The sequence below is a fragment of the Squalius cephalus genome, assembly GCF_949319135.1.
Source record: "Squalius cephalus genome assembly, chromosome: 4".
NCBI classification, from domain to species: Eukaryota; Metazoa; Chordata; class Actinopteri; order Cypriniformes; family Leuciscidae; genus Squalius; species Squalius cephalus.
In genome coordinates, this window is record NC_137125.1 from 49,940,994 (window position 1) to 49,966,613 (window position 25,620).

The following is a 25,620-nucleotide window of genomic DNA, read 5'->3' on the forward strand; positions in this document are numbered from 1 at the left end:
TTTGATAAAAAACAATAAAAAAAACAGTAATATTGTGAGCATCATTACTCCAGTCTTCAGTGTCACATGATCCTTCAGAAATCATTCTAATATGATGATTTGATGCGAAAATACAGATTTCTGACTCAGAGCTGGAGAAAAAATGGGGGGCTGTCATGGCCTAATGTTTAAAGAGTCAGACTTGTAACCTGAAGGTCCTACACAATACCATTTAAAAAAAATTAAATGAAAGAAGCCTCTTATGCTCACCAAAATTGTTTTCTTCTTCAATTTTATTCAAATAAATGCAGTTTATAAAAGTGCAATCGTAAAAATACAGTAAAAGACATAATGAATCATTATTACAATTTAAAATAGCCGTTTTTTTATTTAAATACATTTTAAAATGAGAGTTTAAATAAAGAAACATTTATTATTATCAATCTTAAAAACAGTTGTGCTGCTTAATATTTTGTGGAAATGTGGAAATTATGGAATTGGGAAATTATGGAATTGTGGAAATTATGTGATACTTTTTTTTTTTCAAGATTCTTTAGATAGAAAGTTAACTAGAACACCATTTGTTTGAAATCTTTTGTAACATTGTAAGTGTCTTTACTGTCACTTTTGATCAATTGAATATGTCCTTGCTGAATAAGCGTGTTTATTTCTTTTAAAAAATAAAAACTTACTGACCCCAAACTTTTGAAGGGCAAAGTAAATTACCAGCTTTAAATTATACATATAATAATATTTCATTTAATAATAATATAATTTGACTTAAGTCTGGTGATTTGTGGGTTTGTAGAAGCATATCTCAGAACATGTTCTGGACCATATGTGTCAGGAAATACATCATTTACATAAAAGAATGAAGCTGCTCTTGCCCCTACATGCAAGATGTGTTTACTGCAGACATGATGGTTAAGATAATATATTTTATAATTTCAACAAAAACATTTGTTCTACTGTGCCACAGTCCTATTGGACACTTTAGACTTCTGCTCATGTCTTACAGAAAGAACAAAAGGTCAACCTAAGTCAGAGACATCAAGATTAAAAAGTGAAAAGAGCATTGAACATACATTTCAAATGATAATAATGATAAACACAACTAACTATATGATTAATTAGATTTGATTACATTATTAAACAAACAAGATATATAGAAATGTTTCCGTTTTCTGCTTCTCCTTTCTCTTTTAAATCAGGTAACTTCGGTTGATTCGTACATCTTTAATGAGCACGTCTGTCTTTATTGACTGGCTGTTTTAGTGAGCAGGTACTCCACCTCTTTCTTTTTATCTCTTGAATGACCAGATCAAATAGATTCCAATCTCTCTGATCTTATCGCTCCGCTGGGAACAAAGGGGATTATACCTCAGTGGAATGACTCGGGCCACTTTAGGCTGCTCCTCATGGAGATAAGCGTGCTTCACATGTCTGCGCATCATGACAAAAGGCAGATCAAAGATGCTCCTTGAAGTCCTTGAAAAATTCAAGTGAGAATGGGAGAAATGGCAACCCTAGACGAATGTTAAGATCAGAATGAAGAGTTCAGATGCAAAAGCCTCTAAGTGCCTTCTGAAATTTTCTTCTAGAATGATCATTTTTATCAAGCTTGTATAATATACAAGCTATATAATATACAAGCTTGTATAATATACAAGAAAATTACCTATTAATTGTCATTTAAGTGAAATTACTGAACTTAAATATTAAGTTCAGTAATTTCACTTAAATGACAATTAATAGGTCATTTTCATTTTCATTTAAGTGAAATTACTGAACTTAAATATACAAGCTTGATAAAAATGATCATTCTAGAAGAAAATTTCAGATGGCACTTAGAGGCTTTTGCATCTGAACTCTTCAGATGTTAACAGGGCTTTTCACACTCGAACGACACGTTTGCTTTCACGCTCCACAGGAAACAAAGGACATTATCGTTCACATCATTTTACAGGTCTTTTACTGCTTGGTACTTATGCCATCAGTTCGTGTATTCATTTGATCCTGATAAGTTCTTAACCGAGCAAAACCTGGCATATGAAATAATAGTCCAAAAACTGTGATATATAAGGCTGTAATGGCTCATATAGTAGAATATGAAGCTCATACCTAAAGAAGAAGAATAATAAATAAATTATCTCATTCAGAGGACCAAATACGCAATTGATGCAGTTGTTGATATTTATATTGCCAAAAAGTAAGATTAAATTCTGATTGTTTATGAGGTAAATCGCTGAAATCTTTATAACAACATAGCAGGCTACTTATATAAAATGCATTGAAATATCAGTTGTCACTCTATATCTCCCAATATGATGTCTAAGTAAGATTATATTTCAGTATTCAGTTGTATGTTCAAAGCTCTTGTTGTATTATGAGGGCAAAACATATAATGCTATACAATGGTGATTAAGAGATGTAAATGTTCATCAAAAGCTTGGTGTGATTTGATATTCACATTTTAACATGAGATAACAAATATAAAAGTCATGTTTAGTTTATACAAATCATTAATGTATTTCTCAGCACACATATATGAAAATATGTGAATCAAAGTTGTGTTCATAGAGAATCCTCCACATTTCCTAAATCCATGGAAAATAAGTGGATGCCGCCATATACATATACAACCCCTGCAGACACAACATTAGATAAAACATAGGCAATATCTTTTTCCTTCAAGGTTGAGTTGCAGCACATCACTGGAACACAACAATACATCCACACAAAGCAAACTAACTACTACTTAAGATTCTCTCATTCATTCATGCAAATCTCACAAATCTACTGTCTCCAGCTGTTTTATGAGAGGTCAAAATAAATACGTCTGGTGCGAATAGTAAAGGGGTTTCATTCCCGCAGCAGCAGAACAGTCAGAACAAAGAAAACAATGCCTGTTCTTCTGATGCAGGAGATGCCCAATAAAGATCCTTGATAATATTTGTCAAGCTTGGGGCACAGGAAAAGGTCCAACGAAAGCTGAATAAATATTTTGGGTGTTAGATGTTTATTGTTCTTTTGTTCCTCTTGGCAAACCACTCAAGGAAGCATCTGTAAACAGAACTTCCCACACTGTTGCTTTGTGTCTCTATTGCCAGGTATGCTGACTCTTTTAAACGATTTTTGATATTGCATTTTGTATTTTATGCTGATCAGTTATGTATTGTGTATTCCTTTTAATCCTTTTATTTGATGTTTAACTCAATGTTTAAATAAATGTTACATCTTGATTTGTTCTGAATTATTCTGCAATCATTATTATATGAATAATGTTTATATTTATAAATATATAGAATAATTATTATATAGAACAAGATTATAAGGAGGCTGATGCTACCGCAAATCTTAGACAGGGTAGGTCAAACTAAAGGCGCACCTTTTGATTTCTTTCTATCACTGATTTAGCAAGTTGTATGGAAGTGGCTAAAATAAACTACACTTTTTGCAGGATAAACCTGATGAACTAATGTGGTTTCGCGGTCTTAAGTGATCTCTATCGCTGCGCCCTAAGCATATGTGAATGAGTTACTCTTAAATCTTTGCAGAAATATAACATCAGAAAGGCACAGTTGTCTTTACAGCTATCATGAGAACAGCAAAATAAAAATAAGAACAAAACATCAAACTAGAACTCTTGATTCATTTGCATGATGATCAAATCAGTTAATTACAAAATAAGTGTATATTTCTATGGAAGCCAGACTAAATGAATAAAAACTGAAGATCTGGCTCATGCTAGTAACAGTCACCTCTCAGATAACAAAATACAGATATTTTATGCAATTTACAGAATGTATGCAATGAGTTTAAGGAAACTATGATTCCCTATCCATTAAATAATAAAAGAGAAAGGGATTATAAACCCACCCCTTCATTACAAAGTGCTTTTATTCAAATTTGATGAGAGTTTTGACATTTGTGACATTTTGACATTTATCAGATGAGGTGACGCGTGATTTTGCATACGGAGAAGCTGACGCTTTGGTGAGGAGATGCCGCCTGTTGCCATGGCTACCCGATGACCTCGAGGCAGTGAGCGACGACATCCGGGAACCGTCTGACCTTTACTATGAAGTGAGTGAATTTAATCATCTTTAAAATATTATTTGGAAGTGTTTGTCTATGTGGAATCTTATTTGGTTGTTGGCATTCCTACTTGTAATATGTCAGACTGTTTAGGTGTTTTTGTGGACATCATTTTGATCCAGAAAAATCTTTTAAGTACCATTTTCTCTCTACATCACTGAACTTTTCCAGACGATTCTACAAGAGAACAAGGAGAAGCTTCCTGTAGACATCCAGCCTTATGATGTACCAGATGGAAAAGTCCTAAAGTAAGCCTTTATGTTGAATGTCAAGTATTGTTTCATTGTGGTCTTTGCCACTCTAAAGTCTTATTTCCATGTCAAAATTATTTCTACATTATTTTGTACAGTATAAAAGCCATTACGTCTATGGAATGTCCCCATTTAAAGCTTAGTAAATGTGTGTGTGTGTGTGTTGTCATAGGAAATTTCTTTATCCTAAGACTTTTATCAAATAAGAGACACAGTGATACCTCTCAAAAGTGAATAAGCAATGCTTTATTTCTTGCAAGAAAGGCGTTCTACACACAGACAATGTCTAGCATGAGAAGGCAAAGTGTCCTCCTCTTTTCAAAGTTAATATAGTACTTTCTTCAGCATCCACCAGGGACGGACTGACATTCTGTGCGTTCTGTGCGTCCAACCGAGGGCCGTCGGGACATAAAAAGTCTAAAGCAATATGAACAGCCAACAGCAGGGGCACTTATACGATCACTTACATGCTACGTGTAAAAAAAACAACTGAGGAAGAAGAGTCGGCCTACTAGCCACTGACAGAAAGTTAGTTTTATAAGGCTTACCCATAGGCCTACTGCACTTTTAAATTTGCTTAAATTATATTTGAATAGTTAGGTTATAGTACAGCAGTGGTCTCCATGTAATAATGTCCGCGTGATCGAGATCGGCCCGCACAGCTGCTTTGGCCGTTTGGGCCGAGCTGATAATGCTCCGCGCTGCACAGATCAAAGTTTTGTTCCGCTTTTTGAGCGTTTGCCATTTGAATACTCGACTTGGCATTTTGAAATATTTCAGTGTTGATGTTCTCATCAACATTATTACACAGAGCTGCACGATCCACTGAGAAGCATTTCAATTCAGCGCAGAATTCTCTATCTCTATTATAAACCCACAGATGACACTGTGATTAAAGCCAGATGAAACAGCGCTGATATTCTCAACATATTGACGCAAAAAAAACAGGCGAGACCTTGTTCCAAGAACAAACCAGTTAGAAGACATTTCACTCCACAACTTATGAATTAGGCTAACTGTAGTAAAACAATTTTTTTTTTGGCAGATATGTGCATATTCATATTAAAAATGTTGTTATATTAATATAGTCATGTATAAATGTATTAAATGTAATGCAGTAATGTTTTTGTTTAGAAGTTATGGCAGTTTATTTATTTATTTTTTGCATTTATATTTATACTAAATGTTTGGGCAACTGTTTTTGATAACACATACAATAGGTTTATAGAAAATTTTTCAGGAATTGTTGATTTTTTTTTTTTTTTTAAACGCTTGTAAGTCTTGAACCAGAATATCAAGATATTTTATTATTTCGCATATGATAGTGAAAAGTAAAAAAGCACCACCATGTTATATGTATAATAAATATTTGAGTATAACAAACAAAAATCCCTTCTAGATTATTTTATCCCTTGAGGTAGCCCTCACACACAAAAAGGTTGGAGACCCCTGGTATATAGTAACTATATGTTTTATAATTAGCCTACAAGTTTGTGTAATTTGGGGTTTCTGTAGCCAGTGACATTTCATTGTTTGTATTTTATGGCATTGTACATTTTTTGTTTTTATTTGAAGGCTGAGGCCAATTATCATCATTGGTTTTGAGATGTTACTTGCTGTGAATACCTTGTCTGATAGGCTATAGTATTGTGGCATAGTATCAGGACATCCTGTCTAGTGTCTGTAGCGCACGGCTAGAGGCGAATGGCCGGATGAAGGGCCTATTTGGGAGAAAGTCCAGGGCTGTTTTTTAGCCCCAGTCCGTCCCTGGCATCCACACCCTTCCTTAACACCTCTCGTCTTATTTGCTATTGGTGTATCAGCAAACATAATACCCTATATGGCATGTTCAATTCTGCTGATCCTGCTCTTATGCGTGCACAGAAAAAAACATTAGAGTTTGATATGAAAAACAAGTTTGATATGAAAAACAAGTTTGATATGAAAAACATGGAGTAATTATTCATTAGAACATAGCACACTTCCTTTCCTTTATGTGGGAACACAGCCCACTAGGGACAAGATATCCCACCATGTTTCACTCAAGCCTACGTGTGATATGCAGCTTATATCCATCAATGCATTCAAGATAAGCAAGAATAAAATTTCCATTACACAGGAAATTTCCACGACAGTGTGTGTGTGTGTAAATGAGGATCTGGAACATGTCTCTGCATGTAACACTTACAGCCCCTTAATGAACCACTATAACTCTTTGGTCACTGTGTGGGCAGTGTTCTCTGTCTAGATCCTTCATCCTCAAAGGCTGGGGAGGTTTACAAAAACTGCTAGGCTTTAAAGGGTCATGAAAGGGTCATGAATTTTTTTGAGATGTTAACAGATATGTACAGACATTGAGGTTGCACCTCAATGTAAACAACAATAGCACTTATTATAATTTACTGTATTATTAAGGGAAAAGTGTTTTTGTTTTTGTTTTTTTTTAGCTATTTTGTTCTTCCGGTTTAAAAAGCAAGTTAAACCAACATCACGAAAATACTAGATGAAACATAATGGAAAGTGAGGTATATACATATGCATATATACCATCATGGAAAGTGAGGTATATACATATACGTATATTTCATCATGAAAAGTGAGGTATATGCGTTAATTGGGAGTGGTTATTGGCTGCCGTGGCTGCAGAATACACCTCTACATCATCAGTTTTTTTAGCTTTTCTCCACATTTATTCATGCAAATAAACTCTTTTAATCCCACTGTGCAATATTTATGCACGAGCGTTTGAGCGTTGTTCTTTCACCTCTGACTTGTTCTTTCTGTGTATCCCCCATACAGTAGAACAAAAGTATTGTTTGCATTTTCCCCACAATGCGGTCAGAGCTGGAGTTTGACTACCAACACATGGAAAATATGACTGTAACATTATTTAATATATAACAATACAGCGGGCGTGCATGAGATCGGTTTCACAAACGCCGCAATGAGTTTAACAACACTATGCAACACGAATCACAGTTTATATCCTGAGTGCTATCAAGTATCAAGTTTTTATGGACATATTTCATATACGCTAGTGCTCCAAACACGAACCACAAATGCAAACATAATTCATCATGTCTTCTTCAAATGAAATCTGTGCAAATAAGGACTATGCAGCGGTACGTATGTCTGATCATGAACATGATGACACGATTAATTATTCTGATACCCACAAGACAATGTAGACCAAAAATTCAAAGAATGGACAAACAGTAACTGTCTTTATTCTTTCTGTTTAACTGATGTGTGTTATTTCTTCAGAGATTGTAGTGCTTGTAAACCTAATTAAAATATTATTAGACCTTTTCTTCCTCATTTTCATATAGACCAATTAGGCTATAGCTCAAAGTTATGATGCTAAGGTGTTGATATTTCTAAGGATAATTTATCAAAACGTATATGATTTGTTCATGATAGTGTTGGGGAATTGCATCTGTCTCATGCAGAAGTCTGTATGCTGTAATGCCAAGCAGAAACTAGGTCACAGGGTTTTTTAAGGATGGAAAAGTACCCAAAAACCTGAAGGAGGGATGCAGGTGGTTGTTATATAATATGTTTGAGGTTCTCCACCAGTAGAAAGAAGGCCTCAGGGAAAATGTTTCTAACGGTGTCGATATCTCGAGGAGGAGCAAAAAGATAACTGTACAGATGCCCATTGGGTACCTAACGAGAAGAAAGAGATACATTTTCAGAGATACAAAGCCGAGATGGTCTGCAGACTAGAGACTAGACTTTGTCCTCACACACTCTTTTAAATAGTTTTCCATATGCTCTTCCCCAAGATGAGGTCAATACATTACATACACAACACACTTCTTTATCAACTTTTTTGACTGTGGTGAAGCAGGAAAAAATATATATCTTACTTATGTTTTTATCATTTACTTTATGATTTATGACTTACTGATGTTTTATCATTTGCTACTGTTTTATCATTTAGTCATTTAGATCTTCAATACCATTTAATCAAATCTAATCATCATATTTTAAGTAATCAATATCATCATGTTGATGTGTTTCTTATTACTATAATTTTGATGTGTTTACCATTATTATAATTTGAAGTGTATGTTTAAATGCTTTTCTTTTATTCATCTATGTCTTAAATGTAGTTGATTGACTTAAGGTGAAATCCGTTTTACTGTCTTAAAGAGGTTTTGTTGTGGCAAAAAATTATATTAAACCCTCATTACTGCGTAAGAGACACTCTGAATCAAATTTTTTTTTTTAAGTATTTATTCTTGCAAGAAGGCCCAGTCACCACACAGAAGTTACGCTGTAGGGTGAGTGACACACAGACAGGAAGATCTGGGCAGCCTTGATACTTGTTTTAAGGTCTTATTCAGCAGGGCTTCTTTCCGCCACACGTTCCATAGATAAAGTACCCACTGTTGTATAAGCTTCGATTCATCACTAGCTGACCCTTAAGACATCTGGGGTCAAAGGTCCCTTCCCATCTTACCCCAAGTGTCTCACTCCTGCACTTCCACAGGTGTACAAACATACATAAATTTCCTGTTCACATACATATGTTCCCTGTTACCATACCACTCTACAAACAATATAAACGTGTGACTCGCGTTCCTTTGTAATATCTACTGAGGATCAATGAAAATCAATTTTTTCCATTACAGTATGTACCACCAGACAGACCCCAAAGAGTTCAAAATTTCTTAGAATAAATGGACATGCTGATTGTATCTTAGCTGAGCATCTTGCAGAAAGGACATGTTTTGCAGTTGGTCTGTATTGTGTATGGTATTATTAAGATTGACCTCAGGGGTATCAGGCAATGTGTGCATTCCCCCCTTCCTGGTGTGAAACCACAAGTGACTGATATGTCCCTTGCATGCGTACATGTTCTTATTATAGTAAAAGAGGAACTTAGTCCGGTGCTTTGAGGCGTCTGCATAAGGAGGAGAATATTTTCTGTAATTGTCAGTCTCAGCCTGGACGAGACCCTGCTCCTTCGCAACCTATCTGTTCTCAGAGAGCTCTCTAAAACAACTTACCTTTAGGCAAGAATATTATACTTTATTATAATAAAGTTTGGTATAATAAAGGTTTTGAATTATATTTTTCTTAAGAAATATTAGAAGTGATTTTAACTGTTAATTGTATGTTTCATTATTAAACTTTTAATCCTGTTTATGGATGAATTAATTTTACTCTTCATTTATTATTTGATTGTCTGCTGTTAAGAAATAAATTTGACTTAATTTGACTCTGCACACACACACACACACACAGTCAAAAACATGACTATAATAGAATAACTCAGCATAAATGGCTATATTCACATTGATTAATTCCTGATTAATTTATGTTCTGAAATATTCCATAGTATTCACTTTGTCTTATCCTGTATGCACAAATCAGGGTCTACACTGAGATGAAGCAGGTTTTAGACCATCTGAAACATCCACGTTTCCAATTCACTGAAAACGAGGAAGAGGCTGACGTAATGTGGACCTTCTCCCATATCCGAGATTATCGGTGAGCAGGTTTACACACACGCACACTTCAATCCTATCCCTAAACCTAACCCTCATGCAAACCTTTTTTGCAATTTTGCATTTTAATTAAGACATTGTTCATTAAGCTATTTTTACTTTGTTTTACTTGATGGTGGGCGGTATCGGGTTTTTATCCTTGTTGAGAATGTATGGTCCCCAAATGTTCCACAATTTGGGCAAAACCTGGCCCACACACTTTAGTATGTCTCCCTTGGCAATTGGTGATCTGTTACTTTTCTTGTTTCACTTAAATACTTTTGTTTGCTCAATTGACTAATAGAAAACTGAGTGAGGAACGGCCTCATGTCCTGCTCAACCAGTTCCCCTGTGAGACGGTGCTGACCACTAAAGACTGCCTGGCATCTGTGGCATGGAGAGCCAGGGGAGGTCAGGGGGCTCCGTGGCTCCCCAAGACCTTTAACCTACAGACTGAGCTGCCTCAGTTTGTCAGACATTACTTGCAAAGACAGGAGAGGTGAGCGTCTGTCCAATCATAGTGCTGCAAAACTAATTTGTAACAGATTTTGGTAATTCTCTCACACTATGTAATCAGACTAAATGTGCTAGGGAAAAAGAGAAACGGCCGGGAGTCTATTCAGTCGTGGAAACTGAGCGACACACATTTATAAAACGCACACACATTTATATTTAAATATTACATAGTTGCACAGAATAGATTTGCTTCTATTTGACTGCACATTAACAGTTTCCCATTGTTAGCCACTTCCAAAAGTCTAGACTTCTTAATCATATGACGGATCTAATTAAAGCATACTCTTGCTCCACTTCCTTTTGTGGCTGTTGTTAGATGGTCTTTTGAACTTCCACAATACTTTGTACAATACAATTTCTCAATACTTTTTGAAATATCGGATTTTGACAAAGGATAAGTATAAAACTTAAAATCAGCATGAAAAGGGAGTTGCGATAGTCTTTCCTTCCCTATTTTGTCACATGAAACGGCTTCTCAAACAGAGAAGATCTGATCTTCTTGATTTTTTTCAAGAAGATCTTCTTGAAGATCTTGATTTTTTTTTTTCCCATCAGGAATTGATTGGATTGGAAGGATATGGTTTGCTATTGTTGTGATCTCATGTAAGGACAGGTTGAGAAGAGATGACGCTGCAAGTGCAAGCCTATACACAAGAAACATTATTTTGCAGCTGAACAGTGACTAAAAAAAGTCTTCTACCAAGAGCATGATGAGCAGGGAACTTGTGTCCAGTTATCTGAGGCCCTTAATATCCTTAGTCATATTTCTAAGTACTAATAGTTATATTATTATAGATTATATATAATATTAACTATAGTAAATGTAACATTTTAGAATATTATATTGAAGAGGACCTTTTATGCTATTTCACATCTTCAACTTTCTTTAGTGTAATGCCGCTGTTTGAGCATAAAAAAGGCCTTATAAAGCACAAAAACGCCTCAATTGTAGTCTTGAGTTTTCTTCAGGGAACGTACATATCATATCATCCCTCATTTAAATAATTCCTGCCCATGGAAAAGGTAAAATAATGATGTGAGGCCTGGTTGAGTTGCTAAAGTAGTGTGTTAAAACTCGCCATTATGGTAAGGGGTGTGACATTTCTGAAACACGCCGGAAGCGGTTGACCAATCACAACACACTGGTCTAGTGACAGAAGCTTTAAATATCTGTATTGTCACAGTTACTGATCGTATCAGTATTCTTTAACAGTCTTCTCACAATTTCCATACACTGTTTTTAAAGAAAACATTTCACTCTCCATCAAGAAATTTCCATCACTGGATACAAAGCAAATTAACATTATAAATTTCTTTTAGTCTAACATGACATTCTGCATAAAGGATAGTCCTAAGATGAAGTCTGAGATATCAAGCTTACGTATTGTCTAGTATTAATGTAGTGTATAATGTTTGTCAATGATAATTTCAGAGGACTGGAAAACCACTGGATCTGCAAACCTTGGAACCTGGCCCGTGGTCTGGACACACACATCACGAACAACCTCAACTACATAATCAGACAGCGAGAGAGCACCCCAAAGGTATACATGCACACACACACACAAGCCTGTTATCCCACTTTCTGTACTGAGTCTGCGCCCACAGAATTACATAGAAAATAATTCTGTCAGGACCACTATCGTCAAATGTGATTGACAATTAGCATACAGTTTGGATTGGCGGTATGGTTCTGTTCTGGCCAAGAACTCCTTGCGCATCTATGCAGCCTAGCATGGATAAGAGCAGAGAGAGCAGCGATAACCCCCCCCCCCCCCCCCCCCCCTTTGGGTAAACAGAACAGAACCAACATGAATGTAAGCAGATATCATTAATTCAAGATTTTAAAGTACAACATAATTCAAGATTTTATTCTGATTCAAGGGCAATCAGAATGCCAAATCCTGACTGGATGAGAGGAGGAGCTGGGGATGGAGGAGGGTAATTAGCTCCTGACCTAATTAGCTTGATAACAATCCATTCAACACGCTGTCAATAATTAAATCTGCCATGGTCTATTGAAAGAGCAGCACAAAAGATGGCCTGTTGTACTCCACAAAAGAAGGCTGGTAGTAAGTCATGGGGTGGCTGGAATTCTTCTCTCTAAGAGTCTCCCTGAAGGCTTAGTCACTGTCACATGCGTTATAAAACGATTAATAGTCCCTTCGGGCAGACCAAGAGAGAAGACGGTATCTTCGCCCGTCAGGGTTAAATGTCTTTTGGACATAGCTGGAATGCACAGACTCAAATATTCCCACGACACTGAAACAAAACCTAGAGACAAAACAACTCAACCCCTTCACTCAGACCTGAGGAAGAATGAGCTACTTCACATTTATTGCAAAATAATGAAATTACAGCATAAAATCAGCTATGCAAAAAGAAAAAAAAAAAGAAAAAAGGCTCTTGCCATACTGTTCCTTTTATAATAGAATCATTCTCTGCAACTTCTTTCTGACCCACCAGATGTTCCTTGTCGCCTACTCTATTTTTGCCTTCTCACTGACGACATTGTTTTTGCTTGTGGTTTTCACACTTAATATTTACCACCTGTGTCCTATCAGCAACATTGTAGAAAGCTGGAAACATTTATATCTATATTACAAACAAAGGAAGTCACTTAGACAGTGACTTCCAGATTAAGCAAATAATGTTTAATCATTTCTTTAAGCCAATAGCACTTCTTATATAATGTTTAGAGCATTTCTTACATCATTTAAAACCACTTATTTTGTTTCAATCAAAAAGGCATCTCTCATAGCAAACCTTATAGTAAAGTGCTACCATGTTTTTCTATGTTTGTTCTTAGTTGTTGTGTATGATAATTGGAAATTAATACTTTTATTTAGCAAGGATACATTAAAGGCATAGTATGCAAGTTTCACCTCTAGAGGTTGTCGTAGATTTTTCCCTAAACCTAACTCAGTCCTAAGTCCTATCTCATCTGACCTAAGTCTACCTGGGCCTATAATTTTTATACCCTAGCGCGTCTACACATTGACGTCGACTGAGTCTAATCCAATACCCTAGCACGTCTACACATCGACGGCGGCTGAGTCTAATCCAATACCCTAGCGCGTCTACACAACGTCGGCTGGGTGCTAATACCTGTTCCCGTAACTAGCTTACTTCCTGCACAGGAATAATCGACAAACAGACCTCAGCAAATGTCCTTTAAATGCTTTAATCACGGCCGGAGGATCTCTCGAGCAGTTCTCAGAGAATTTCCCCCAAGAAGCAGCAAGGCCGGAGGATCTCAGACAAATTCCATTGAGAATCCCACCAGCTAACACAAATACAACAGTTTTTATAGAATAAGGAGGTATGGCAAAAATGTCATGCTGCATTACATCATTTCCCCACAATTTGATTGGTTTTCATAGACAAACCCTTCTGTTACCAGATAAAGCAAACTTTGTTTTAATGATTACTTCATTGTTAATCACAAGGTTCAAATTTAGTCATATTTGCTATTTATACACTCACACAACCAAAGTAAAAGGGGTATGGCAACACAACATACAGCATTCAAAAACACAGGACAGAACGTTTTAGTACATTGTGTTTCAAAGTGTTATCATGTTAGGCCTAAAAAGAGAAATAAGGTTAGATGTTAGAAACATGGTTAGTTTAATATACATTTTACTATTTTATCTATTAAAAATCCACCACAAGGTCACTTGTTCAAAACAATTACAAAGATGTATCTTTGGCGACAGAACCCGTAGCAAATTATAATTATTAAACAACAACGGCTTGCTAGAGGCTACCAGAGGTTGTTGGCTTGGACGCTACAACTTCTACTTCCTAATTTTTTCAGGAAGCCAACTGTGTTTCTACTGAGAGCTGCGAAATTGCAAATTTCTCTGGATTTAAATATTGTTGGAAACATTTGAGATAATGTAAGTACACAAGTCAACAGAAAAATCAAGTCAACGAAGTCAACAGCAACTGTGTGCTGCACAAATGCGTGTTTACCAGGCACGTGCACACATAGACATCAAAGGGGGCTTGAGCACCTGCCCTTTTTATTCCTGGAGAGAAAGTGCCCTTTTTTCTGGGGTGCTTTTTTTTTATTTTGGAAAAATAATATATATTTCTGTTTGCGCACAGCTTCCCTGTCAAACAAATATATTTATTGAAGTATGAAGAATAGTATCTAAATATCTGTTCAGGAGTTCTGAAGCGCTCCCTCTCCCTCTCCCTCTCCCCCGATTGTTGAACCCGATTGTATTGCTTCCGCTAAAGAAAATAGTGCGCTCCGTCTCTACGGTTAGAATCCTGTGAGTCCATAGCAACGCTCTGTTTTTCATGGCAACGGTCTCTTATACTCCGCACAGCAGTCTGTTATCAAGAAATAACAGACCGCATTCTACATTGGAATTCAACCAAGCCATGTAATAAAATAAGTTAATAAAATAAGCATATATAACCACCAGGTGATATGCTTTAGTTATTTTGTTTATCCTATTTACCTGCATTGCCCTGTCAATTAGATGCAAATGTGCGCATTTTAACTAGTTGACGCCTAATTTGCAAACAGAACGTCCCCAGTTAATGACTTACATCAAGAGTCTTTCCCCCTGAAACTTAGAAATCTAAATTGGTGAATTTAGAAGAAATCTACAGATGCAAACAGATGGAGGATACACTCTAAAAAATGTAGTAAATCTGAGTAAGCATCTGGTACATTAATAAATAAAACTGAGTAGAAATAAGTTAACATTAAACTTTAAAAATAACAATATTTATAAATTAACTTTTTATTTATGAGTAATTTAACTTTTTTTATTTCCTCTAAACCTTTATAAAATAGTATTCCATACAACCACAAATACAGTGTTATGTATTCTGATAACACCAAAATAATTAAAACGATGTAGTGCCTTGTGCAAAAATAAACAAATTATTAGTAAAACACGCCCCTCTGCTTGATGCAGTTATTTAGGTTATTCTAAATATGAAGAGTTCAGATGAAAAAGCCTCTAAGTGCCATCTGAAATTTCCTTCTATAATGATATTTTTTATCAAGCTTGTATGTTTATGTTCACTTATTTCACATTACTGGCAATGAAAATTACCTATTAATTGTCATTTAAGTTAAATTACTGAACTTAAATATACAAGCTTGAAAAAAACTGCTCATTTTAGAAGAAAATTTCAGATGGCACTTAGAGGCTTTTGCATCTGAACTCTTCATATATACTTGAAACTAGTAGCATAGAAAATGTTTTCAAAACATGCACATTGTGGAATAGTTTCCTATAAAGTTCCCTGCTCTATAACCCTAGTGAATACTAAGGAGACCACATGGTTTCTGTGTGAACTGATTATTTTGTAGACATCTTTTGAAAATGAAACAATAACGTGAGTTTGAGGAAGATAAAATTAATTAACTTTTTTAATGAATTTTTTTTAAAAGGAAGTCAGAGTTGCGTTAATATATATATACTTTTTTGTTTAAAAAAAGAAAAAGAAATACGTAATTATGAGAAGTGCCCTTTATTTCACTTGAGCCCCTGCCCCTCAAAATGTCTGTGCACGTCCCTGGTGTTTACCGTGTGTTGCAGGTTTTCATATGTGGTTTCGGTAACTTAGAGCAATGGAGGCTCGATTGGACTCTTGACGTATCTAAAGTAATAAGACTTTTCAGATTTATGGATGTCGCCATCTTTGAAATTACTTTGGTCATTGGTTACTGATAAGACAAGACAGGCTTGACTCCCAGTGCATGTTTATAAGTTGCTGTGTGAACGGAACATTTCGAGACTCAAAACTCCAAACTCAAAGAGACTCAAAATGCACTCCAAAAACTGGCGTTGTGAACAGAGCCTAGTGTGATTTGATGTTCATGTCTGTGAAAATTGCAAAAGCAATGACATCTGATGACATTAGATATGTTCCTTCACACCCATGAGGGCTTAACCTGTGTGTGTGTGTCTCTCTCAGGTGGTGAGTAAGTATCTGGAGGACCCTGTGCTGTTTCAGAGAGATGAGGTGGGCATGGTGAAGTTTGACATCCGCTACATGGTGCTCCTGCGCTCTGTGGAACCTCTGCGTCTTTATGCATATGACGTGTTCTGGCTGCGGTTTGCCAACAAGTAAACCTCCACACACATACCACATCCTTTTGACATATCTGGGTAACACTTTATTTTACAGTGTCCTTGTTACATGTACTTAAATTATGCATAATTACATGCAACTAACCCTCAACCAAATCCTAATCCTACCCTAACCCTCCCTACTCCCCCCTACCCTAAGTACATGTAGTTGCTAATATTACTCAGTACTTAGATATATAATTACACTGTAACAATGACACCTTAAAATAAAGTGTAACCCATATCTGAAAAACCTTTGTCCAGAACAAATCATATATAATGGCATGTGGCTAAGTATATTATTGCAGTCGAAATAGCTCCATAAACAGTGGGAAACCAGGTCACCTAAAGGTCAGGGAGATAACAGATCTGAATGTCCTGATGCTCACAATGTGTTGCTGATTACCAACAGGAATTTAGCTTGATGATTGAGAAAAAGTGAAAGAATGAAAGTATAAAAGTATTGAAAAATAAGAATGTGATATTTGATGATATATGATTGTTTGTGTTTTATTTGTAATTTTTAGTTCGTCATGATATCATCAAACCTGTCTATGCATTTACATTAATCTTACAACACCATGTCTGCATATTTTCATACATCGCTGCATTACAATGCTTGTCTTTCTGTCCAGACCTTTCTCGCTGGATCACTTTGACGACTATCAAAAACACTACACAGTGATGAACTACGCCAAAGATGTGCAGCTCAAACAAGTACAAAAACTCTGCATAGGCTATATGCTAAGGTCTGTAAGGTTGATCTTAGATGACCAATGTTTTTGTTTCCCATCAGATTCACTATGATGAATTTATCCCCATGTTTGAGAGCCAGTATCCACAGTATCCATGGAAACAGGTTGAGGTATGCACTTTATGCACTTCAAATTTTCCATACAGTGGTCCTGTTGTGAAATATTCTAAGGATTGGTACACAGATTTCTTACACTCTATTTGTATCCTACTCAGTGTTCCCACTTCAGGTTTCACATCCTAATTCTTCTGTTTATGAACGTTTTAAAGTACCCCTGCAGTCAATAATTGTATCCAAAAAAACTCATCTTTGATAATCACAATTGCATATTTAAACGTTTTTTCCTGTAAAAAAAAAATGCCTTAAAATAGCTTGAATGTAACTCTACACCCTTGCTTCATTTAGTATATGCGGATCTATGAAATTAGTCCCCACCTCCAGTCATGTTTCCACTGTCACTTCCTGGGCTTGTTTGGGCCTTCTCAAGGGGGGTTTTGACCCGCTGTATAACTTAGTCCAAAGCGGGCCAATTGGGGCTTGAGGAGTGGTCATGAACAAAGGCAGTGTTTATCTGAGTCAGGAGAGGTTCAACACAGCTGCTCATTTCCTATGTTTTCAGCTAACCTCAGCATTTAAGATTTAAGCATTTAGGGAGGAAGAGAAACCCACAACTCTCTCTCAAGGTTAAGTTACTCTGGACAGTTGCTGTTATCTGCCCTTTTACTGATTCCAGTGAACATTCACATGGTTCTTTCTTCAATAGAATGATTAACGTCTTCGAAAGGGAAGAAACTAGAGTGTCTCTGACCTTAACCTGTGACCTTAAGCACTTAAATCATCAGTGAACGTGACAATATGTGCATACTTGAGTGTGTGTAAATTGATATAGCACTTCTAGAAGAGACGAAAGAATGAAAAACAACTGGCCTTTGTGGTTTAGAGGTCCCCAGGGTGAAAGTACAGTTTGTCATATCCTTCTATACCATGGTAACATGGTATACCACAGGTAACAAATTAACCAATCAAAGTCAAAGTTGTTATGCAAAGTTATTTGTTGTGCTTTTGAATGTTGTCTGTTGCAGGCAGATATCTTTAAATCGTTCTCGGAGCTCTTCCAGGCAGCTTCCTGCCGTCCTGCTCCATACGGGATCTGTGCGTACCCCTCCTCCAGAGCCATATACGCCATTGATCTCATGCTGAAATGGGACCAGACGGTGGGAGGTAAATCCTATAGACGCTCAAAACACACTCCGCTATATTCATGCTACAGAAATTCAGATTAGAACACCTTTTACTCTGATTTTTGTTTTGGAGAGAAGTACAACAAAAAAGCCATGAAGGTGTTATTTAGTCTCGGTGCACGTGGAATCAGCAGAAAATAATTGAACTGTGAGATTTGAATTGCCTTGTTTTGTAGTGGTAACATAATGGACATAAGCGAAACATGGTGACCCTGAGCCAAAATAAATTCAGAGCGAGGACACGAGGACATGCGTCATGGGAAAAGAAGTGGAATTTCCTTGTATGTGAAAATGCAAAGGACTCACATCGGTTAAATTGCAGAACTCGAATGATTTTTCTTTTTTCAGGAGAACGTGTGATGCAGCCTCAGATACTGGAGGTGAATTTCAGCCCAGACTGTGAGCGGGCCTGTCGTTATCATCCCAGCTTTTACGACCACATGTTCCAAACACTGTTCCTGGATCAGATAGACCAGTGTCCTGTCACTCGGATTTTATGACCAACCTGAATTCCAGCGCTAAAATAACATCTCTACGTGTACCATAAATAAAGACGACTAAAGCCTCTTTAACACTGTGTTTATGTCATCAGATTGCTGTGGTCTATGTAGTGGTTACACAGATGGATCACTTGTGTGAGGATGTCTGGATTGTTCACTCCTGAATCTGTTAACTTTGATTTTAGTGTCTTAATGGAAAACTCAGTATAATGAACAGAAACAGAAGGAAATGAAGCTAAGTTCAAATAGTAATATAAGTATGTTTATGGAGAACGGTATGTTTATTAATATTTGTTAGATCTTTTCTTTATTTCTGTTTTGTCATTTCAGTCAGGAATGATTCAGCTGAGGGAAGATGTTTAATCATCATATATAGCTTACACCTTCAGATTCTTAAAATAAAATCAACAAGCTTTTATACATTTTCAAGGGGTGGTGTAGTGATCATCCAATAAGAATATACATTACATCATATGTAAGACCTTTTATGGAAAATCTCCATTCCATCCTTGCTTTCCAAGATGAAATGCATGCATACAGAGTGTATATGATGATTTAAAAAAAAAAAAAAAAAAAACCAGATATTGAAAAGAGCAATATGTAATAAATAAAACATGTAGGCCCACCAGACAAGGATACAAGATTACCTATCTGGCCTTTGTGGTTTTGAGGCCCTTGGGGTGAAAGTACTGAAAGTTTGTCATATCATTCTGGACCATATGTGATACAAATTGTTAGTCTCAATCCATACATACACATTAGTATCAGGAGCTGCTCTTGTCCCATTTCCTCATACTACATGTTTCCTCTGCTGGCATTTAAAATGACATCTCAGCACTTTAATAAGTCAGTCTATTGGAAACTTTAGACGTCTGCTCACCTCTACAGAAAGAACAAAAGGTCAACCTATAGAGACATCAAGAATAACAGGTGAAAAGCATTAAACATACATTTCAGATTATAATAATAATAGTAAACACAAACTATATGATTCCTTAAGATATGATTGGTTAGATTTGATTAAATGATAAACATAAACACGAAAAAATTCTACTTAATCAGTAAAAATCAGTTTTTAATAAGTAGCCTAACAATTAGCAAGTCTTTAACCAAATTAAATGGTTACATCGATTCGAGAATACGAATAATCATGCGCAGATCTATCTATCATGTAAAATACCCGTCAATGTGCAGATACTGCGGGTCGTAAGCATATGAAAGAGTAATTAGCGGCAAAAAGGCGCCAGCACTAGTGAGAACTACTTCTCACCTCAGATGGTTCAGACGATCACCATAAGCTGAAGAGTGTTGCGCCCAACCCCCATCGAGACTGTTTATCACTGCCATTTGTGACTTGAAGAAATGCATCTGTTTCTCTAAAACTGTTGTAACAAAAAAAGAAAAAAATATATTCCTCCTGTTTGCTTTTCATCATATAATCAAACATATTTTATCATATAGTTTTAGGGAATTTCATTTGTCTCATGTAAAAAGTCTATGGACAGAGGGTTTGTGCAGATGGAAAAGTAACCAAAATGCTGTACATTAATCATATGGGAGGATAATGGAAAAGCACTGGAAAAGGTTATATTAGATGATTTGGAAAGATATTTTCCACCAATAGAAAGAAGGCCCAGAGGGAGTTATAACTAAGCAAAACTAAGAGGATGGGTGAAAAGAAAAGATAGCTATAAATGTCCATTGGATCCGATAAGAAAAAGGTATAGAAATGAACTATAAGGCAATGGAAAGATCAGATGAACAGCTGGCATCTCAGTTTATTGCTTGCTCAATAAAGCTAATTCTTCTGAGACATTAGAATCTGAGAGCTTTCTTGAGACCCGAAAACTGAAAAGAATCTGCTACAACAATAGTAAATCATATCTTCTTGTGCTGATTTATCATATGTTTCCTTTGATGGTTTTGCTTCTCAAATAGTATCAATGGTGGATCTATATTTTTGACTGTACCTTTTGTTCTGAAGATGTAAGCAAGTTTCCAATAACTACTGGAACAAGTTGTTTTTCTGTAAGTGTATAGTATATTTTAGTGCCACGACTACAATGCCCGAAAAGAACATCTCAATTTAGATATACGAATCTGCATAAGTACTGTCTCTTGAGGCATAATACCAGAATTTTTCATCATGTGTTGTCTAGCAAGATGTTTGTCTGTTCTTTTGCCCCAAAGATGTCAAAACTATCTAGTTTTACAGCTGTGGGCCCAAGAGGCGTTACTTATAGTGTGTTTCCATTTTTCATGTTTAGCTTTCAGACTCAAATCTTGCTCACTGCAGGAGAGCTCTCGTCCACTCGCCTTAGGCGAGAATATTTTACTCAGGTATTAAAAGTGATTTTTAACTTATGTTTATTTTCCTTATTAAACTCTGAATTCTGAATATTCCAAAATATTTTATTCATTTTTTGTTTTTCCATCTGCTATTAAGAAATAAAATTGATTTCTATCTGCATTCCTTCATCTGACTGGATCTCCATGCATCAACATACATCACAGAATTGAGAATAATATTCTGAGAAGTATGTTCAATGTCCTCAATATAACTTCCCATCTTGAACCGCTTTTCTCCAAAAAGCCAGTTCCTAAATTACATCATCCTGCAGGAACTTCTGGTGGGGCGACTATGTAGCCCCTAAAGGGACGTGGTGGTGGAAAAATTTTGTGATGGGAGAATTTTTTTATTATTTTTTAAAAATCTTTTGCGTTCCCCCGTGAAACTTTATAAAATGCGGTGTTGTGGCAAAATTTCTATTAAATCACCATCACTGCGTAAGAGACACTCTGAATAAAATGGTCTTTTAAAAGTATTTATTCTTGCAAGAAGGTTCAGTCTACCACACAGAAGTTACGCTGTAGGGTGAGTGACACACAGACAGGAAGATCTGGGCAGCCTTGATACCCTGTTTCAAGGTTCCTTCTCAGTGGCTGTTTCTTTGACTCATATAGATAAGGGACCCATTGCTGTTCAAGTTTCTATACCTAAAGACACAAACTGTCAGATACTAGGGTCAAAGGTCCTGTCCCATATGTTCCTGAAGCTTCACACCAAGCCCCTCCCCAGGCACGTACATCTTGTTTCACACATTGGCAATATAGACACGTGACACATTACTTTGCAATATATGTTGAAGATCAATGGAAATCAAATTTTTCCATTACAGCGGTCAGTGCTCGGATCAATAACTAGTGAGCTAAACACAAATTATGCTTGTTTACAATCACAGTAACGTAGAGCTACAACCAAATTTCCCTCAAAACGAGCTTTAGCCTAAATGGATCTCTATGAGCAGGCGGCTGAGACACAAGTCCGAAGGGACCAAAAACGTGACTACAAAAATAGTCATTAACTTCAATGTTACAAACTGACACATGCACTGGGCTATTACACTGCTTTTGCACATTTTATATTATGAAAAATGTTCAATAACTTCACTGTAACACCAAATTTAGTTCACACATCACTGCTCTAATGTTGGTTATACAACACTTTAGTTTGGGAAGTAATTGCACATAAAAAATAAGAATAGGTTTACTCAAATTATATTGGTACTGTATACATGGTTACAACCATAGCTTTTGCATTATATTTGCTTACTGAATTTGATGACATTACACTGTAACAGTATGAAGTTATTGAAATTTTTTTCTAAAAGGGGTGTTGTTGATTTTGTTTCATAATAAATAATCATAAAAATTATGCATTTTTATCAAACTGAGTATTGTATAACCAGCAGGAGAGCAGTGATGTGTGTGAATTTGGTGAAAGTAAAGTCCAGTAATTTTAAGCCAAAATGGGGGTAAACCTTGAACAAATTGCAACAGAAGCAAACTCAACTGATTTTGTATCCTCAATATGTCCTGAGTAAAGAAAAAAAAAGCCCCGAAGAATCCCATTAGGGGAAAGTTTCGAAAAAGACTCAAATAAAGCCTATTCATACGCCTGTTCATTCTTTTTCTTACGTGAATATGGTAAAATTTTTAACCTTTAGATATCACCATGAAAATTACTGAGTTGATTACTTACATCAAGACAAACAAAAAATGTATTACAAGTTTTTTGAAATTGTTTGTTAACATGGACAAACGGTGCATAATCTAATTACGTAGGCTATGCTAATTTGCATAAATACCACAACAGGTCTAAACATTGGGTACAGCCAGGTGAAAATGTCTTGTTGAATCTTGTTGACATATAACAGTAAAAGACTTAATGTTAAGGTCTGAATGGAAGGTCTTTTAGGCTACCCATGAACATTAATAGAGGCAGGAAGAAGTAGCCTACTTTAGAAACCAGCCTTTATTCATTATTATTGCAGAGATGGGGTTTGGGGGCTGGGTCCGTGGGACGGTTTCTGGGGATTCACTTTTTATTTTGCCTATACATTTTGTCTTCTGCATTCTCCTTACCATTGTCTTCTGTTCTTCCCTCAGACTCGTCCCCCAGAAACAGTCCCACGGACCCAGCCCCAAACCCCATCTCTTCTTACTGCCTCTATGTATTAATGTTCATGGGTAGCCTAAAAGGGTTCCATTCAGACCTTAACATTAAGTCTTTTACTGTTATATGTCAACAAGATTCAACAAGACATTTTCACCTGGCTATACCCAATGTTTAGATCTGTTGTGGTATTTATGCAAATTATCACATACGTAATTAGATTATGCACCGTTTGTCCATGTTAACAAACAATTAAAAAAAACTTGTAATACATTTTTTACTTGTCTTGATGTAAGTAATCAACTCAGTAATTTTCATGGTGATATCTAAAGGTTAAAAATGTTACCCTATTCACGTAAGAATAGGCGTATCATATGCTATATTTGTGTCTTTTTCGAAACTTTCCCCTAATGGGATTCTTCAGGGCTTTTTTTTTTTCCTTACTCGCGACATATTGAGGATACAAAATCAGTTGAGTTTGCTTCTGTTGCAATTTGTTCAGGGTTGACCCCCATTTTGGCTTAAAATAACAACAGGTTTTGCGTGGGAACGCAAAAATCTTTGAGAGGAACGCAAAGTTTCTCGGGGGAAAGCAAAAGTTTTGAGATAATTTTTTTTTTCTCCCATCCTAAATTTTTTCCACCACCACGTCTCTGTAGGGCTCCATAGGCGATGCCGTGACATTAGGCCTATATTTTTATTTTAAGGAATAAAATATTTCCACCCATTTAATTTTTTTTAAAATGAATTTTAGTTGCTGCCATAAATTTTTACTTAATTTTGGATGACATTTCAACTTAAATTAGGCCTATATTAAACTGACTTAATGTTGAAATCGTGTTAAAAATCCCGTATTAAAAAACATTTAAATTGATTAAATTATTTTGATGAATAATGTTAAATGCAAAAAGATACGTTTCTATGACCTACTAATCATACTAATACATGGTTGAAAGTTTCAAGAGTATTTGTTTTGATTTATAAGTTGTAGCCTGTGCTTAGCCAGTATTATCTCCTGTATGATTTGAATATTGTATATGCTCTTTTGATATATGTTTTTAAAAATAGATTTGTTGGCAGTGCGCCGCCATTAAAAAGAGGCCAAGAAAGTTAATAAATAACTGCGGAAAAGGGAATAGGGGTGGGCTTACAGAAAGTAACAATGTAAAACAGAAAGCTGCATTGAGATTTTTGTACAACTGCATCTCAGCTTTGTTGACTGGAACAATGATCTTTGGCATGTGGAACTTCTTGATTTGAGAGTTTATTGTGGATAAAATAAGATTTTACACCAAAAGCAGCAGCACAAACAACAGTAAGTATAATACAGTAAGTAATAGGCCAGAGGACATGCATCACGAGGGCTCCCCGGGAAACCCGAATTTAGCTCAATGGTGCTCAAGGGTGAAGAGAAAGCAGTATTAAATGCTAAACAGTGTGAGCAGAGCAGACTTGTGAAGGACGTTGTTTGCATATTTATCACATGATCTTAAACTAAAAACCACATGCCTGTCATGCAGAATGACGCAATAAGAGCAAAATGCATCAAAATCACACTTTAGATAGCCTATTTGTTTCACATAGTTTCACATGTGTAAGAAGATTTATTGTTATGAGGCTGGTAGCCGTCCAGAAAACTTCTAAAATGCTCAGACGTTTTCTGTTCGCTGATTGAGCATATTGGGATCCTCATGCATTTTGCTGATTGCTCTTTTGCAAGGCGTGTGTTTGGATGTTGTCACAGGTGGTGGTTGTCAGTGGATGTTTCTGGGCTTATTACATCAGTCCTAAACACGCTTGTCGCACATCTGCAGCAGGATGTTGTGGTTTTCACCGCCCACCCCCAGGCTTTATATTTCCCTTTAACGGTATGTATAAAATGCGTGCATGCTCACAAAACCTATTTCAATTTTGTATTAGTATATGCTACATTGAAAAAATGGAATTAAAATGCTATTATGCTAATAGGACATGTATAAAGCAAGAAAGAAAATAATAAGCTTAAGTGAATGTCAATGAATAGTGATCGATCTTTTCGCTCCTGGGTGCATTGTTTAGCTATAGTGCTGTTTATTAACAATGTTGAGAGAAGATAACAATTTAAAAGAACAAAAAACAAATTCCTTTGCTTACATGAGGAAATTTGCATATGCTTCCCCCCCCCATAGGTGATAAGTGATGGGCGGAGCGAGGATGTCTTAAGACAGCCCCTTCTTTTGTCATGCA

At 36.1% G+C, this 25,620-nt stretch overlaps 1 protein-coding gene across 1 annotated transcript in view; it reads left to right on the forward strand.

Moving 5' to 3' along the window:
- Positions 1 to 19,495, forward strand: part of ttll12 (tubulin tyrosine ligase-like family, member 12) — a 44,165-nt gene extending 24,670 nt beyond the window's left edge. Inside the window, exons 5-14 of the mRNA XM_079868314.1 lie at positions 3,932 to 4,065; positions 4,249 to 4,325; positions 9,711 to 9,827; positions 10,128 to 10,322; positions 11,772 to 11,883; positions 16,289 to 16,440; positions 17,079 to 17,160; positions 17,240 to 17,308; positions 18,280 to 18,418; positions 18,787 to 19,495. Coding sequence (XP_079724440.1) covers positions 3,932 to 4,065; positions 4,249 to 4,325; positions 9,711 to 9,827; positions 10,128 to 10,322; positions 11,772 to 11,883; positions 16,289 to 16,440; positions 17,079 to 17,160; positions 17,240 to 17,308; positions 18,280 to 18,418; positions 18,787 to 18,938 — 1,229 coding nt within the window. The 3' untranslated portion in view covers positions 18,939 to 19,495. The remainder of the gene's footprint in view (positions 1 to 3,931; positions 4,066 to 4,248; positions 4,326 to 9,710; positions 9,828 to 10,127; positions 10,323 to 11,771; positions 11,884 to 16,288; positions 16,441 to 17,078; positions 17,161 to 17,239; positions 17,309 to 18,279; positions 18,419 to 18,786) is intronic.
- Positions 19,496 to 25,620: the final 6,125 nt, after the last annotated feature.